This window comes from Pongo pygmaeus, chromosome 20 (assembly GCF_028885625.2).
Source record: "Pongo pygmaeus isolate AG05252 chromosome 20, NHGRI_mPonPyg2-v2.0_pri, whole genome shotgun sequence".
NCBI classification, from domain to species: Eukaryota; Metazoa; Chordata; class Mammalia; order Primates; family Hominidae; genus Pongo; species Pongo pygmaeus.
Window position 1 is genome coordinate 542,247 of NC_072393.2, and position 16,336 is coordinate 558,582.

General features: G+C 61.2%; 1 protein-coding gene across 4 annotated transcripts; it reads left to right on the plus strand.

Moving 5' to 3' along the window:
* Positions 1-1,058: 1,058 nt before the first annotated feature.
* Positions 1,059-16,198, plus strand: PTBP1 (polypyrimidine tract binding protein 1). Of its 4 annotated transcripts, none has more exons than XM_054473543.2 (15): positions 1,059-1,352; positions 3,266-3,296; positions 7,446-7,521; positions 7,911-8,083; positions 8,167-8,313; positions 8,407-8,577; positions 8,715-8,825; positions 8,905-9,079; positions 9,389-9,466; positions 10,288-10,436; positions 11,760-11,793; positions 12,249-12,341; positions 12,429-12,645; positions 14,428-14,505; positions 14,579-16,198. In XM_054473543.2, exons 1-15 carry the CDS (start codon positions 1,345-1,347, stop codon positions 14,709-14,711), a joined length of 1,674 nt encoding a protein of 557 aa, XP_054329518.2. In that variant the 5' UTR covers positions 1,059-1,344; the 3' UTR covers positions 14,712-16,198. The 4 variants fall into 4 exon arrangements, with proteins under 4 accessions (XP_054329518.2, XP_054329520.2, XP_054329517.2 ...); XM_054473542.2 differs by lacking the exon at positions 1,059-1,352 and adding an exon at positions 1,806-2,397; XM_054473545.2 differs by lacking the exon at positions 9,389-9,466 and having other exon boundaries at positions 1,119-1,352.
* Positions 16,199-16,336: the final 138 nt, after the last annotated feature.

The following is a 16,336-nucleotide window of genomic DNA, read 5'->3' on the forward strand; positions in this document are numbered from 1 at the left end:
ACCCTGCTGAGCCTGGCCCTCAGTTTCCCCAGCCGTAGGCTGGCAGCCTCGAACTGTACAAGGTCCAGGCCACAGTTTCCCCAGCTGTAGGTCAGTGGGCCGTGGACTGTACGGGGCTCGGGCCTCAGTTTCCCCAGCTGTAGGAGGGTGGCCGTGGACTGTGTGTGGCCTGGGCCTCAGTTTCCCCAGCTGTAGGCGGGCGGCCTCGGATTGTACGGGGCCCGGGCCTCAGTTTCTCCAGCTGTAGGCGGATGGCTGTGGACTGTGTGTGGCCTGGGCCTCAGTTTCCCCAGCTGTAGGCGGATGGCCGTGGACTGTGTGTGGCCTGGGCCTCAGTTTCTCCAGCTGTAGGCGGGGCGGCCGTGGACTGTGTGTGGCCTGGACCTCAGTTTCCCCAGCTTTAGGCCGTTGGCCGCGGACTGTGCAAAGTCCAGGCCTCAGTTTCCCCAGCTGTAAGCGGGCGGCCGCCCACTGTACAAGGTCCAGGCCTCAATTTCCCCAGCTGTAGGCGGGCGGCCAAGGACTGTGCAAGGTCCAGGCCTCAGTTTTCCCAGCTGTAGGCGGGCGGCCGCGGACTGTGCGGGGCCCGGACCTCAGTTTCCCCATCCCCGCAGTCGGGATTCGCTGTTCCGGGGCAAACAAAGAATGGTCGGGGGTGACCCCGGATCATGGCGCGCCCGCAGTGTCTGTGGCCATCGTGGAAACAGCCCTGGCGTGTCCGGGACGCGACGCGGCCTTTCCCTCCCCGCGCGATCACCCAGATGTGAGCGCTCGGTTTGAATCGGACTTTTTGGCCATGTGCCCACAAGCAACATGGAGCCCTGAGAGTTTCCTGCCCGACTCCAAGATGGCGACGCGACTCCCTTTGCCCTCCCGGCCCAGGCGGGCGGGTCCTGCCCACTTGCAAGATGGCGGCAGCCTGGGCCAAGCACGCTTCCCGCCGCCTGACTCGCCACGTACCCACTCTCAAGATGGCGTCTCCCTCAAAGCCACGCGCCAGCTGACTGGCTCAGACGCCGTCACGTGCTCCCATTTTCTCCCCCTCCCCCGACTCCACAGGCCGTTTCCGCCTTCGGCCTTGAGGAATCACCGCCTCCCCCAATAGGCGCCTGCGATTTCTCTGGGTCCCGCCCCCGCGCGGCCTTCTGGCCAGTGGAAGGTGCTGGCGGGGGCCCGCGGGGCTCTCCCCGCCCCCAGGCTGCAGCGGGAGCCAATGGGCAGCGCGCGCGGGGGACGTGTGCGGGCGTCTCCGCCATTTTGTGAGTCTATAACTCGGAGCCGTTGGGTCGGTTCCTGCTATTCCGGCGCCTCCACTCCGTCCCCCGCGGGTCTGCTCTGTGTGCCATGGACGGGTGAGTCGCACCTCGCCCCGCGCCCCGCCGCCCTCCCCGCGCCGCAGCCCTGCCCCCGCCGCCGCGCTGGCGTCCCCGGGGCCGATCTCGCCGCCTCCCGGGCGGGAGGGGGCGGCGGGCTCTCCCTTTCCTCTCCGCGTGGCGGGCGCGGGCGCGGGGCGGGTCAGGGGCTTCCCGGGGGTCTGGCCGCGTCCCCATCCCCCGCCCGGCCCGCTTCCGGCCCCCGCTCTTCCCGTCCCGAGCGCACGCGGCCTCCCGCGCCCCTCCCCCTCCGCGCGCGGCTCCGCACTTCGCCTTTGCCCCGCCTCGGCGGCGCGCGGCCCTTCCCGCTTCCCGTCCGGCCCTCGCGCGCCCGGATGGCCCTTCCCGCCTCCCGTCCGCGCCTCTCGTGCGCCTGCGTAGCCCGTCGCGCGTCCCCGTTGGCCCCAGCGCGCGTGCGCGGCCACCGTCGGGGGCGCGCGCCTTTCCCGCCGCCCGGACTCTGCCCCCGGCGCAGCCCCGGAAGGGCAGGCGGGGCTGGGGCGGTCGCCGGGAGGGAAAGCTGGCGCCGGGGCCTCGCCGCGGGCCCGAGTCGCTGCGCTCCCCGCCCTACCCCTGTCCCCCCGTGCGCCCCGGGCCGCGGCCAAGGGGTTTCGGTGATCTCGGGAGAGAGGCGGCCGCCCCGAGGGCCTGTCCTCCGCCCCGGGATCGGAGGGGCCTTTCCAGGGACCCCCGCGGGCGCCATCATGGGGAGGGGCCTTCCTGGCTCTCGGGCTGGGGCAGCCTTTCCGGGCGGCTTTGCTGGGCGGGCTTCCCTTGGGAGAGGTGGGAGCCCCCTGCAGAAAGGCCGTGTCCCGCCGAGCGCTTCCTGCGCGAGGCCCTCCCTGGGAATAGGAAACGGGAGAGGCTGGAGATGTTTCGCATTCTTTCCGTTTTCCTGAGAAGTTTTTCTTGGGCTCAGTCACTTTTAAAAGTCTGTTAGGACGTGGTCCGTGCAGTCCGTGGTGTCAGAGGAAGAGGCGCAGCCCTAGAGTGGGTCTGGACCCCTTAGCATGCGTTCGGGAAGGTGGGTCCTGCAGACGGCGAGACGAGGGCTCCCCGCTCTCGGACCCGGCACTGCGGGCTTGGGGGCCGCGCACTCGCCTCCCGGAGTGAGGCAGGAGGCCCGGAGGCTGCCCTTCCGACGGACGCTCCAAGTCACTTAGGGCCTCGCCGGGAGTTGCAGTGGCCCCGTAGAAGCCGTGGGGAGCTCACTGTTGGGTCAGGAGTTGGCCGGGGATGAGGGGAGGGCCTCGGGCAGTCCGGCTTTCTTCCCACCTTCCCCCCGGGGTGTCCCGAGGAGGGAGAGTCGGGTCGGGCGGGGCTCGGGTTGATCAGTAACTGAGGCTGTGTTCTGGTCGGTCTGTTAATTTTTATTAACGGTTTCCACGGCCGCCACCCGCTCTCCTCGGTGGATCGGGCTCCACTCTGCTGAGAGGCACCCTCTTGGGGGGCACCCCCACCCGGGCGGAAGCTCTGGCCCAGGCCTGTGAGTTTGCCAGTTTCAGCCTCTCCGAGGCGTTTCCAATTTTCTGGAAAGCACACAGCAGCCCTTGAATCTCTCAGCGGCATCTAGCATTCCTCGGGGCTTCCGGGGGGGGGGTGTCTTTGTCTTGGGACGTGTGGGGCCTAGTCCAGAGGTGGGGCCTGGGGTCCTGCTGGGAGGGAGGGGCGCCAAAGGACAATGGTGGCCCCTTTTCAAGTTGCAGTCAAGTGGACGGCTCACTTCCCTGCCCTTCTGAGCTTTCTCTAGCGGGGCCTCGTGCAGCCAGAGGGAGCCCTGCGGAGGTGGCGGCTGCAGGGACCTCCGGGCTCTCCTGGCCCCGGGACAGCCGGGTGCTCCTGCTGCTGAGTGGCTACCAGGCTAACGTTGTCTCCTTTCTCTCTCTCTACAGCATTGTCCCAGATATAGCCGTTGGTACAAAGGTAGGCACTTCTCACTTTGCTTCTCCGTGACGCTCCTCTGACCTTGTGCGACCCCGGGGGCCACCCCCCAGCGCTGCTGCGTTGGCTAGAGAGCGCCTTTCCATTCCTAAGGGGCACGCTACCCTTGGTCTGGAATCTGGAGTTGGGCGGTAGGGTTTGAACCCCGGGCTCCAGTGCCCGTGAGTTTTGGGGGCTTGGGTTTGCTGGCTGCCCCTCAGGTTTGGAATCTGAGCTGCTCTTGAGTTCTTGCTCTCAGCAGCGAGGGCTCTGCGTGCCCCAGGCCTGCCTTTGGAACTTCTGCCTCTAGAGGCTGGAATCGTGCCGTTCAGTGGGTACCTCATGTTGTGGCTGCCAGGGGGACTCTTGGTTTTGATAGGAAAAGAGCCACCTGGCTGTGGAGGGGACCTGGACAGACTCCAGCCTGTTTGAGTGGCTGGGATGGGCATTTACTGGTTGATTTTGACGTTAAGTTTTTTTGTTTGTTTGTTTTTTGTTTTCTTGAGATGGAGTCTTGCTTTGTCACCAGGCTGGAGTGCAGTGGCGCGATCTTGGCTCACTGCAACCTCCACCTCGGGTTCAAGTGATTCTCCTGCCTCAACCTCTTGAGTAGCCGGGATGACAGGTGCCCACCACCATGCCTAGCTAATTTTTGGTTGTTTTTTTTTTTTTTTTAAGTAAAGATGGGGTTTCGCCATTGTTGGCCAGGTTGGTCTGGAACTCAGGTGATGCACCCCCCTTTGGCCTCCCAAAGTGCTGGGATTACAGTTGTGAGCCGCCAGACCCGGCTGACATTAAGTATCTTTTGATGGCATCTGGTCAGAACAACAGCAAACTGTCAAAGGTGTTGTTTGGGGCAAGAGAAAAATGAATGTGCCACATCTCTGGTGTGTGTGAATCTTGCAGCCCCGTGGAGGGTGAGGCCAGGGCTAAGCGTGTAAGGAAAGGGGGTCAGAACCTGGAGAAGAATAAGGTCCTGGGGAGACGATTCTCGAGGGAGCTGTAGTCCTCGCTTAGCTGGGGTAGTTGGTTAATGATTCTGCTCGTCATTGTGAGTTGAGGGGGCTCGACTTCAGGGCTTGTCCCCCGAGAGCCTCCTGCAGGGTGAGCCCACAGTGGTGGCGTCCTGAGCCAGCAGCCAGCTGGTTTCTGGTCAGTCAGCGGTGGTGCCTGGGCCAGGTTTCGGTTTTTCCCAAGTGGACTGCTGTCTTTACACGCTGCCTGTCCCGATCTTCCTGGAGATAAAACCTGTTTGTTCAGTGTGGGAGGAGGGAGAGGTACTTTCATCTGAAGCATTTGCAATAATCCCTAGATGTGTCTGGCTTGTAGGCAGTCATCTTTTCCCTGCTTCTGTGGGCCTGCTTTCCAGCTGAAGTGGCCCTCAGCTTCCATCGGGTGGTCCTGGAGCCCTCCTCTGCAGTTCTTAGGGGGCTCGTTGGCTGGGACGTTGAAGCTCAGCCAGCACATGAAGCCTGCGGTAGGGATTTTGCCACAGGGCAGGGTTAGGGCTCCTGCTGGGTGCAGGCCCTGGTAGGAGGGCGAGGCAGTACCCTGACCCAGATGATAACCCCCCCCTCCCTCCACCACCAGGGAGCCCTTGGCTGACCTGGGCCCACACCTGGCTACACTGTCCTTTAGCCCGGGACAGAGCAAGCTCTTGTTCAGTGTGGGGTTAAAGACACCTAGGACCCGCACTGCAGGGCCCCAGCTGAAGACTGGAAGTCCTGGGGCGTTTCCTGTCAATCTGTGCTTCAGGACAGGTGCCCTGAAGGGACCCTCCTGGGGTAACCAGCAGCTGCTGTGAAGGCAGTGGAGGCGCTAGGCCCAGCTTGTGTCTCCTGGTTGCTGCGCTGTGGAGCCTCGGAGCCTCCAGGTGTCCCTTCCGTTGTGCTGGGGCGCTGCTGAGCTGAGCCAAGCAGGCCTGGGCAGGCGCGGAGTTTGCTGCCACAGACAGTTGTGGGCAATGCCAGGCCACTTGGCCATGGGAATGAGATTAGGGCTTCAGGCAGGCGGCCAAGAGGACCGCTCAGAGGAAGGTGCCCCGCCTACCACTCCACTCAGAGACAGGGTCCAAGATGCCCTTTTTAAGGTTTGTGCGGCCAGCACAGGGGAGCAGCATGGGCGCCTGGCCGCTGTCCAGCTTGGGGAGGACCAGCCCTGGTGTCCTAGATGGGGTCGGCTCCTGGGTTCCCCCAGCCTCTGAGCTGGAGGTGAGAGGAGACAGGAAGCGACTTCCTGTGGGGGGGGAGGCTGGAAGCTAGAGGCCCTGCATCTCAGGTGCACCCGTCCTCCCTTCCCGTCCTGGTACTGCTGTGTTTTCTGATCGCGTGGTTTCCACCTGAGGCGGCTGGCTCTGATCCCTTTCCCCTGGGCCTGCGCAGCCCCGCCTTGTGCTCATAGGGGGCCCCAGACTCTGAAAGCGAGGAGAGGACTCGAGGGTCTGTTTTCAGTATTTGGCTTCATTTGTGTCCGGCCGGAACCTCAGAGCCGCCCTGACACTGGACACTGTTCATTCTTTGACCCTAAAGTCTTGGGGACTGACAGGTGCCATTTGGGTGGGCGCCGGGCCTGTGGAGCCTGAGCGATTCCTGGTTCCGGCCCTTGTGGCTGCTTGCTTGTTTGGTGACGCTCTGGGTGCTTGTGGGATTGGTGGGGGGCTCAGGGCTGCAGTTAGAGGTCTCATTGGCAGGGGCCGTTCCCTGTTCCCCGTCCTCCTTGAGCAGGTGCTGGAGTCTCCTGAGGCTCTTGCCGCCCGCGTCGGGAGGAGGCAGCTGTGGGGCTTTGGAGGCTCAGGCAGCCTTCTTTCCAGGAAGCTCTTGAGCCAGGGCCAGGGCAGGAGTGGAGCTGAACGTGGGTGGAGGGGAGGCAGCCTTAAGAGAAGACCAAGCGCAGGCTCGGGGAGGCCAGCGTTGGTGGGGGCTCTCTGGCCAGGTGTGGGGGCGCATGGAGCAGGCTCCGGGAGGTGGCGTGGGGGCAGCTCCTTGACCAGGCATGGGGGTGTGTGGAGCTGGGGGTTGTCTGAGGGGGGACAGGGTGTGACATCCACTGGTTCCTTCTGATGTGATGGCCCTGGGCCCCTCAGCAGGTGGGGGCAGGCTCTTGGCCTCACTCCTGATAAGGGAGATGGAGGCTCCTTTGTTCCCTGGGATGGCCTTGTCCTGGGGGGCCTGGGCGCTGCCCTCAGTGCCTGCAGAGGCCGGCTTTGCAGACCAAGCGCCTGTGCTCCAAGGTCCTCAGACCTGAGCTTTGTTTTCCGTGTAACTAAGGGCCGTAACCAGCGTCTCCTCCAATTTCACTCTTTGAATAAACGTGTGTCTTCAATCCTTGCAGCGGGCTGCGGGGGGAGTCTGCCGTCCTGAGCCTAGGATCAGTCTAGTGCAATTCTTAGAAGTTGATCCAATTACGTAGAAATAACCAGTGAATAGATTGTTTCTGGAGAGAAAATGGACAGGTCAGAAGTGATGGAGCCGCTGAGGAGCTCCCCCTGGCCCTAGTCACAGCCGCGATACCAGCAGATCACTGCGCGGGGAGGCCGTGTCTCTAGTCCTCAGTCTTGCGTGTGCAGAGACGGAGGTCGGGTTTCCTTACTGGGCTGGAAAACAGGAGAGGAGGGGCTCCTGCGAGAGTGAGGGAGGCGGCGCTATAATTTGGTTCTCCTGCGAGGCCACCAGAAGTGAGGACAGTTGCCTGGGCCCTGCCGTGTGCTGCTGGGGAGGCTGGCTCCATGGAATGGGTCCCCTGCCCTGCTGGCTGGTGGCTGAGGCCCCAGGCCTGTGCCCAGGGCGGCCAGCAGCACAGTGAGGCCATGTCCACAGCAGAGTTGGCCGTGGAGATAGTGTACGCGGTGCCCTCCGTAGCTGAGAGCCTCCCAGCCCCACACTGGCTGAGTACCCAGGGCTTCCAGAATTTGGAAAAAGGAGCAGTGTCTTGGTTGTGGAGCTGTGGGGTGCTGTGCGTGTCCATGGCCTGGGGGTGTTTCTGGAGACAGGCCTGGGTCTGCGTTCGGGCTGCCCTGCCGTGGAAGCGTGGGTATGGGTGTGGGTTGGGGGTCTGGGACCCCAGGCAGCCCAAGCGGGAGCGGGGCCGGCCGGTGGGGAAGGGAGGCTCTGGCTTGGCGGGAAGTGCAGCTCCGCGTTTTCCCTTCTCTTGCAGCGGGGATCTGACGAGCTTTTCTCTACTTGTGTCACTAACGGACCGTTTATCATGAGCAGCAACTCGGCCTCTGCAGGTAAGGCCCGGACTCGGCCCAGGGCAAGACCCGTGGGTGTCTTTCCCTGGAACAACCTTACGTTCTTGTTCTGGGACTCTACCTTCTATCTCAAACTGCAGAGGCCCATGGTCCACGCTACAGGCCCAGGTCCAAGTTCTCGCTACAGAGAATTTCTAGGGAGGCGCTGGATGGATGGTCCAGGCTGGCACTTGGACCTGTGGGCGGGTTGTCAGGAGCAGGGGTCCTGACTGTGCGGGCCTTGGCCTCACGCGCTGCTGGTTCACATGCATCCTCCTGGGGCTCAGGGTTGGTCTCCGTAGCAAGCAGGGCTCTAGGGGGCTAGCAGGGACCTTCCTCTGTGGGCTCCTGCGAGTTGGTGCCTGCGTCTCATGGCACCCCCTTTTCAGCAAACGGAAATGACAGCAAGAAGTTCAAAGGTGACAGCAGAAGCGCCGGCGTCCCCTCTAGAGTGATCCACATCCGGAAGCTCCCCATCGACGTCACAGAAGGGGAAGTCATCTCCCTGGGGCTGCCCTTTGGGAAGGTCACCAACCTCCTGATGCTGAAGGGGAAAAACCAGGTACCTGAGCCGCGTTTCTCCGGGGCGCTCGCACCGCGCAGGCGGGGAGGAGGAGGGCCCAGCGCTCACTGCCTCCCCCACAGGCCTTCATCGAGATGAACACGGAGGAGGCTGCCAACACCATGGTCAACTACTACACCTCGGTGACGCCCGTGCTGCGCGGCCAGCCCATCTACATCCAGTTCTCCAACCACAAGGAGCTGAAGACCGACAGCTCCCCCAACCAGGCGGTGCGTGGCCCTGTGGCGGACCCCAGCAGCCCGGGGACCTCAGGGGTGGGTCCAGCCGCAGGGGCCAGGGACTCACGGCTGTGTCTCCCACAGCGGGCCCAGGCGGCCCTGCAGGCTGTGAACTCGGTCCAGTCGGGGAACCTGGCCTTGGCTGCCTCGGCGGCGGCCGTGGACGCAGGGATGGCGATGGCGGGGCAGAGCCCCGTGCTCAGGATCATCGTGGAGAACCTCTTCTACCCTGTGACCCTGGATGTGCTGCACCAGGTGAGGTGGCCCCGTCACCGCCGGGGCAGCTCGGGCTTGGTCAGGCTGCTATTGCTGTGGGCACAGGCACACGGGAGGGGCCTGGCAGGGCTGGTGGGTGCTGGGTAGGAGCTCATGCTGTGGCCTGGGACCTGCAGATTTTCTCCAAGTTTGGCACAGTGTTGAAGATTATCACCTTCACCAAGAACAACCAGTTCCAGGCCCTGCTGCAGTACGCGGACCCCGTGAGCGCCCAGCACGCCAAGCTGGTGAGTGGGGCTCCCAGGACGGCGCCCGCCCTGGCCCTGGCCCTGGCCCAGCCACGTCTCACGTTCCCTCTCCCCTCAGTCGCTGGACGGGCAGAACATCTACAACGCCTGCTGCACGCTGCGCATCGACTTTTCCAAGCTCACCAGCCTCAACGTCAAGTACAACAATGACAAGAGCCGCGACTACACGCGCCCAGACCTGCCCTCCGGAGACAGCCAGCCCTCGCTGGACCAGACCATGGCCGCGGCCTTCGGTAAGAGGCTGCCCGACGCGGCGCCAGTGTGCAGAGTGGTCTGTTAGGGCCGCTCAGTCCGGAGTCCCAGCGGCACGGGCCCGGCCCTGCACCAGGGTGATGCGCCTGCCGCTCTCTGCACGGCCAGCACAGCACGGTCCGGCGCCCCCCACGTCGGGACCACGGCCCCCCCCCCCCCGGAGCGGCGGATCTGCCCGCGAAGGCTCTGTCGGGGCCGCCCGCCAGCCGGGTTGGGGCCCATCCCGCAGCACAGCGCCCGCTCGCGGTGGAGGTTGTGGGTGCGATGATTAGTGTCTCATTTATTTCTAGGTGCACCTGGTATAATCTCAGCCTCTCCGTATGCAGGAGCTGGTTTCCCTCCCACCTTTGCCATTCCTCAAGCTGCAGGTATTCAAACGCTTGGTCTTGGTTCCCCAGCGACTGCATGCCCACACCACCTTCCCAGGCAGCTCCGCATCCACGGCGGCAGCCTGGGCGGACTGGGCACTCGAGTGCCAGGTCAGGGGCCCTTCCCGGGAGAGGGGACGCCACGTCCACAGAGCAGGGCAGTGGTAGGACAGGGCTGTGGAGGCCCACGCGTGGACGGCGCCAGCCAGAAGCCCACTAACCGCACAGTCTTTGTGGTCTGGTTCCCTTCAAGCACCTCCGGGCGAGCGCGAGGACCGCCAGTGGTTGGAGGGATGTGTCCCTAGTAGTTGAATTTGAGTGGCCTGGTAAGCGCGTGGCCCGAGGCTGAGGAGCATGACCGGCGGCGGGACGTGTGTGCGTGGCCGTCCTCCTGCTTCCCTTCTGGGACCGGGGCCCGGCCGCCCGAGTGCTGGCCGTGGACGGAGCAGCGCCGCCCCGCGGCCGCCTTGTCTGCATGGAGGCGTGGGCACGCATGCGCGGTGGTCCCGGGACAGGCCCTGCTTGCCGAGGGCCCCGTGTCTGTGCTGGCGGAGCCGGAGCTTTTCTGTGCTGTGGGCGCATGCAGAGGAGTCCAGGCCCGGCACGGCCCGTGCTGTGAGGAGAGGCGGGCGCTGGTGCAGGAGCCAGCGGGTGGCTGTGCGGGGGTCGGGCGACCCCACAGGCACCCGGGGTAGGGCCAGAGCCAGGGCCGCCTCCCGCGCGGCTCGGCTCCTCGGTGCATGAGGACGGGGAGCGTCGGCCTCTCCCACTCTGCGGTGGAGTGGGGGCGCCGCTGCTCATGTCACCTCCTACCTTTCCAGGCCTTTCCGTTCCCAACGTCCATGGAGCCCTGGCCCCCCTGGCCATCCCCTCGGCGGCGGCAGCAGCTGCAGCAGCAGGCCGGATCGCCATCCCGGGCCTGGCGGGGGCGGGAAATTCTGTATTGCTGGTCAGCAACCTCAACCCAGAGGTACGTGGGCTTTTCCTCCGCGCCGTTCCTCCAGGAAGAGCGAGCAGGGGATGTTGTGCTCGGTCTTGGGTCCCGGAGCAGCGCCGCCCCTCGCTGTGTCTGCGCCTCTGCCCCGGCAGCCCCTCTGCCGCAGCGCTGAGACCTCTTCTTCCAAGATGGCTTGAGTTTTTCTGTTTTCCTGAATTCGCATCTTGGTTTGCGTTTTCACTTCCATGATATGCACAATGAATTATTTTTTTGTTACCCAAAGGCAATCTAAAAGTTACTGGAGCTGAGCAGGGCGTGCAGTTCAGAGCCCCAGCAGGCCGCCCTGCCGGTCAGCGGGACACATAGGGTTAGCGCGGCAGGGTGTGGGCAGCCCCTGTGGCACGAGAGCCTGTCACTTAACTGGTGGATCTGTTATTTCTCAGAATGGTTAAGTTCCCCTCGGGGAGAGCTTGGGTGAAATAAGAGGCTCAAAATATGTAACTCTTGATGGATGGGATCCCTGGAATGAGCATTTCAGGCTGTTCTGTTTCCCGGCAACTCCTGTGACTTCCTCAAGGCGGTGCCCAGCCTGGCCCTCCCTCGCGGGGGCCCAGGACGCACTCCCTGCCTCTGCCTCTTACCACGAGCCGGGTGCTGTCCCTCCCGCTCCTCCTGAGCTAGGGGACCCACAGCGAGGCCGTGCACTAACAGACTCGATCTCCCTTCACGCCTGTAATCGTCCTTAGAGACTGACTTGTGCCACAGCCGCGGGAGACAGCGCTGCTGCAGGGCTTGGCTGAGGTGGCCGCGAGCGGAGCTGCACCCGCGCTCCTGGGGGGCGTGGTTGGGATCGGCTTCTGGGAGCCCCTCCAGCAGCGCTGTCTCTGCCGGCATGTGAGTGAAGGTGCTTTTCTTACTGTGTGCCCCTCGAGGTAAACCTGTAACTGGAATGTGTGTGGAGTGTGACTGATAGAACACTACCTGATTTTCTTATGTATTTACTGACCTGTGTTTTTTTGCTACTTTTTTTTCTTTTCTCCCCTTCCCCTTTCCCAATTTTTTTTCTTGCCCTGATCCGGAATTTCTTTGCCAACTGACTGCACGGTACTTCTGCTTCCTGTTGTTGCTTGAAACAAAACAAAAACATAAACAAATAAAAAACAAAAATTCCCCCTCAAACCCTGCTCTCCGGAAACCAACCTGCCCTTGAATATTAACATCCTGACAACTTCATCATCCATCAACCACTGCACGCCTGCGGGGACTGTCTTCCTCGTGTGGACGATTGGCAACTCGCCCCCCTTGACCTCTCCCTCTCCCCTGTCCCTCCGCTGCCTTGCTCTGCTGTCTCTAAAGAGAGTCACACCCCAAAGCCTCTTTATTCTTTTCGGTATGTTATCGTTCACACTTTTATTACCTTGTTTTCGTTAATTGAGATGATTTGGATGCCCTGAGACGTATTATGAGTTTGCGGTTTGGCACTCTGATGCTCCGTGGCATCCGCCTCGTTTTACGGTTTGCTTTCGGTTTGCGAATTTTATTTGGTCCCGTAGATACGTACGCATGGTGTACCGCCCTGCATGCTTTTCAGAGTTAGGCCCGTCGGTGGCGCATGCTACTGTGGCCACCGCTGGCAGCTTACCTGTCCTGGATGCTATGACTTTGCTGAACGGAGCTGCTCCTGTTAGCGCGCCCTGTGGCTGCGAGACGCAGCTCCGCAGTGGCCGATAAAGCAAACCCGGCCGGGCTGAGCCGGGCCTTGTGGGGGTGCGCGGGGCGGGGCTGACGGGGAGATGGGCAGGGCAGGCGGCAGGCGACTCAGGCCCCATCCCTGGGCTTTTGAAGGCGTCTACGGTGACGTGCAGCGCGTGAAGATCCTGTTCAATAAGAAGGAGAACGCTCTGGTGCAGATGGCGGACGGCAACCAGGCCCAGCTGGGTAAGAGGCCCAGCGGCCCCGGGGGTGGCGGGGGCGGGGGCTGCGTTCTCTCTCGGGCGCCTGGTCACGTGGGTGCTGCTCCCCCAGCTATGAGCCACCTGAACGGGCACAAGCTGCACGGGAAGCCCATCCGCATCACGCTCTCAAAGCACCAGAACGTGCAGCTGCCCCGCGAGGGCCAGGAGGACCAGGGCCTGACCAAGGACTATGGCAACTCACCCCTGCACCGCTTCAAGAAGCCGGGCTCCAAGAACTTCCAGAACATATTCCCGCCCTCGGCCACACTGCACCTCTCCAACATCCCGTGAGTGCTGGGCCGGGGGGCTCACAGGGCCGGGGGTGGGCAAGGGCTCTGCTTGACTGTCCTGCCGCGTCAGCGTGTGGACTTCTGGCGTTTCCAGAGTGCAGGTCGGGCACCTCTTGTCCCAAACCTGAAGTACTGCAAGGCCTGAAGCTTGAGCCGAGGGCTTCTCAAGGGAGGGGGATCATTGGACACTTTGGAGGTTTTGGCTTAGGGGATGCTTCTCTGAGAAGGTATAATGCATACATTTATTTATTTATTTTTATTTTTTGAGACGAAGTCTTGCTCTGTCACTCAGGCTGGAGTACAGTGGAACAATCTCGGTTCACTGCAGCCTCCGCCTCTTGGGTTCAAGTGATTGTCCCACCTCAGCTTCCCAAGTAGCTGGGACTGTAGGCACGCACAACCACACCTGGCTAATTTTTGTATTTTTAGTAGAGACGGGGTTTCACCATATTGGCCAGGCTGGTCTCGAACTCCTGACCTCATGATCCACCCGCTTCGGCCTCCCAAAGTGCTGGGATACAGGTGTGAGCCACCGTGCCTAGCCACATTTATTTATTTATTTATTTACTTATTTTGAGATGGAGTCATGCTCTGTCACCCAGGCTGGAGTGCAGTGGCGGGATCTCTGCAAGTTCTGCCTCCTGGGTTCACGCCATTCTCCTGCCTCAGCCTCTCGAGTAGCTGGGACTATAGGTGCCCACCAGCACGCCCGGCCAATTTTTTGTATTTTTAGTGGAAACGGGGTTTCACCATGTTAGCCAGGATGTTCTCAATCTCCTGATTTCGTGATCAACCCGCCTCGGCCTCCCAAAGTGCTGGGATGACAGGTGGGAGCCACCACACCTGGCCTAATGCACACCTCTGTAATCCCAGTACTACGGGGGGCTGGGCAGGGGATCACTTGAACCCAAGAGTTAAGACCAGCCTGAGCAATAAAGTGAGACCTCTGTCTCTACAAGAAAAATTGGTTAAAATTAGCCAGGAGTGGTGGTGTGCACCTCAGGTCCCAGTTCTTTCTGATTGGGAGGCTGAGGTGGGAGGTTCACTTTGAGCTCAGGAGGTTGAGGTTGCAGTGAGCTGTGATTGCACTGCCACACTTCAGGCTGGGTGACAGAGTGAGACCCTGTCTGTAAAAAATATATAATGCAAGTATTTGGAAATGCAGGTACATCTGACCCCAAGCATGTCAACCAGTAGTAGTAAGCCCTTTGATATTTAACATGTTACTTGTGAAATGTTATCAGAAAATCAACAAGGGGCCTGGCAGAGTGGCTCACGCCTGTCATCCCCTCACTTTAGGAGGCCAAGGCAGGCAGATCACCTGAGGTCAGGAGTTCGAGACCAACCTGGCCAACCTCACCAACCTGGTGAAACCCGTCTCTACTAAAAATAAAAAAATCAGCCTGGCATGGTGCCGCGTGCCTGTAATCCCAACTACTTGGGAGGCTGAGGCAGGAGAATCACTTGAACCTGCAGGCGGAGGTTGTGGTGAGCTGAGATCACGCCACTGCGCTCTAGCCTGGGTGACAGAGCAAGATTCTGTCTGAAAAAAAAAAAAGTGGAGGAGCGTGGTATTCTGTTTCTGCAAACTTGTAGATGCCTGGTTTCGTTAGAAGTTGCTTCAGACCGTTGTGGATGTGTATTTGATACCCCATTTCTGGGCTCCTAAAAGGCCCTACACCTTCCCTGGCCTCTGAAAACTACTCTGGGGAAAGCCTTGCGGACCCGACTGGGCGGCCCCCCACGCGGCCCCAGGCTCACGCCTTTCTCCTCCCACAGGCCCTCAGTCTCCGAGGAGGATCTCAAGGTCCTGTTTTCCAGCAATGGGGGCGTCGTCAAAGGATTCAAGTTCTTCCAGTGAGTATGAGGCGGGCTGTGCCTGGCTCTCCACGGGCTGCCCTGCGGCCGGCCCTGACCCCCTGTCTTGCAGGAAGGACCGCAAGATGGCGCTGATCCAGATGGGCTCCGTGGAGGAGGCGGTCCAGGCCCTCATTGACCTGCACAACCACGACCTCGGGGAGAACCACCACCTGCGGGTCTCCTTCTCCAAGTCCACCATCTAGGGGCACAGGCCCCCAACGGCCGGGCCCCCTGGCGACAACTTCCATCATTCCAGAGAAAAGCCACTTTAAAAAGCAGCTGAAGTGACCTTAACAGACCAGAGATTTTATTTTTTTAAAGAGAAATCAGTTTACCTGTTTTTAAAAAAATTAAATCTAGTTCACCTTGCTAACCCTGCAGTGACGGGGACAGCTCAGGCTCTTGGTGACTGTGGCAGCGGGAGTTCCCGGCCCTCCACACCCGGGGCCAGACCCTCGGGCCTTGCCTTGGTGGGGCCTGTCGGGCGTGGGGCCTGCAGGTGGGCGCCCCGACCACGACTTGGCTTCCTTGTGCCTTAAAAATCCTGCCTTCCTGCAGCCACACCCCCCCCCCCGGGGTGTCCTGGGGACCCAAGGGGTGGGGGTTGCACCAGAGAGAGGTAGGGGGCCTGGCCGGCTCCTGCAGGATCATGGAGTTGGGGCGCGGCGGCGGTGGCTGCGACACCCCAACCCCAGCCCTCTAATCAAGTCACGTGATTTTCCCCCACCCCGCCCCCAGGGCCTTACCTTCTGCCCCCAGGCGGGCTCCCCGCTGCTCCAGCTGCGGAGCTGGTCGTCGTAATCTCTGTATTATATACTTTGCAGTTGCAGACGTCTGTGCCTAGCAATATTTCCAGTTGACCAAATATTCTAATCTTTCTTCATTTATATGCAAAAGAAATAGTTTTAAGTAACTTTTTATAGCAAGATGATACAATGGTATGAGTGTAATCTAAACTTCCTTGTGGTATTACCTTGTATGCTGTTACTTTTATTTTATTCCTTGTAATTAAGTCACAGGCAGGACCCAGTTTCCAGAGAGCAGGCGGGGCCGCCCAGCGGGTCAGGCACAGGGAGCCCCGGTCCGATCTTAGAGCCCCTGAGCTTCAGGGAAGGGGCGGGCGTGTCGCCGCCTCTGGCATCGCCTCCGGTTGCCTTACACCACGCCTTCACCTGCAATCGCCTAGAAAACTTGCTCTCAAACTTTTTCAGGGTTTTTTTTTCCTTCAAATTTTGGACCAAAGTCTCATTTCTGTGTTTTGCCTGCCTCTGATGCTGGGACCCGGAAGGCGGGCCGCTCCTCCTGTCTTCTCTGTGCTCTTTCTACCGCCCCCGCGTCCTGTCCCGGGGGCTCTCCTAGGATCCCCTTTCCGTAAAAGAGTGTAACAAGGGTGTAAATATTTATAATTTTTTATACCTGTTGTGAGACCCGAGGGGCAGCGGCGCGGTTTTTTATGGTGACACAAATGTATATTTTGCTAACAGCAATTCCAGGCTCAGTATTGTGACCACGGAGCCACAGGGACCCCACGCACATTCCGTTGCCTTACCCGATGGCTTGTGATGCGGAGAGAACCGATTAAAACCGTTTGAGAAACTCCTCCCTTGTCTAGCCCTGTGTTCGCTGTGGACGCTCTAGAGGCAGGTTGGCCAGTCTGTACCTGGACTTTGAATAAATCTTCTGTATCCTCGCTGCGTTCCGCCTGCGTTGCTGGTTTTCTCTTTCTGGGGCTTGGGCGGCCCCGGCTCCCTCGCGGGTGTCCGCGGAAGCGCCAGGTGGGGCCGCGGGCGGGGTGGGCCCGGCCCTGAGAGTGATGAGGGTCCCTGCG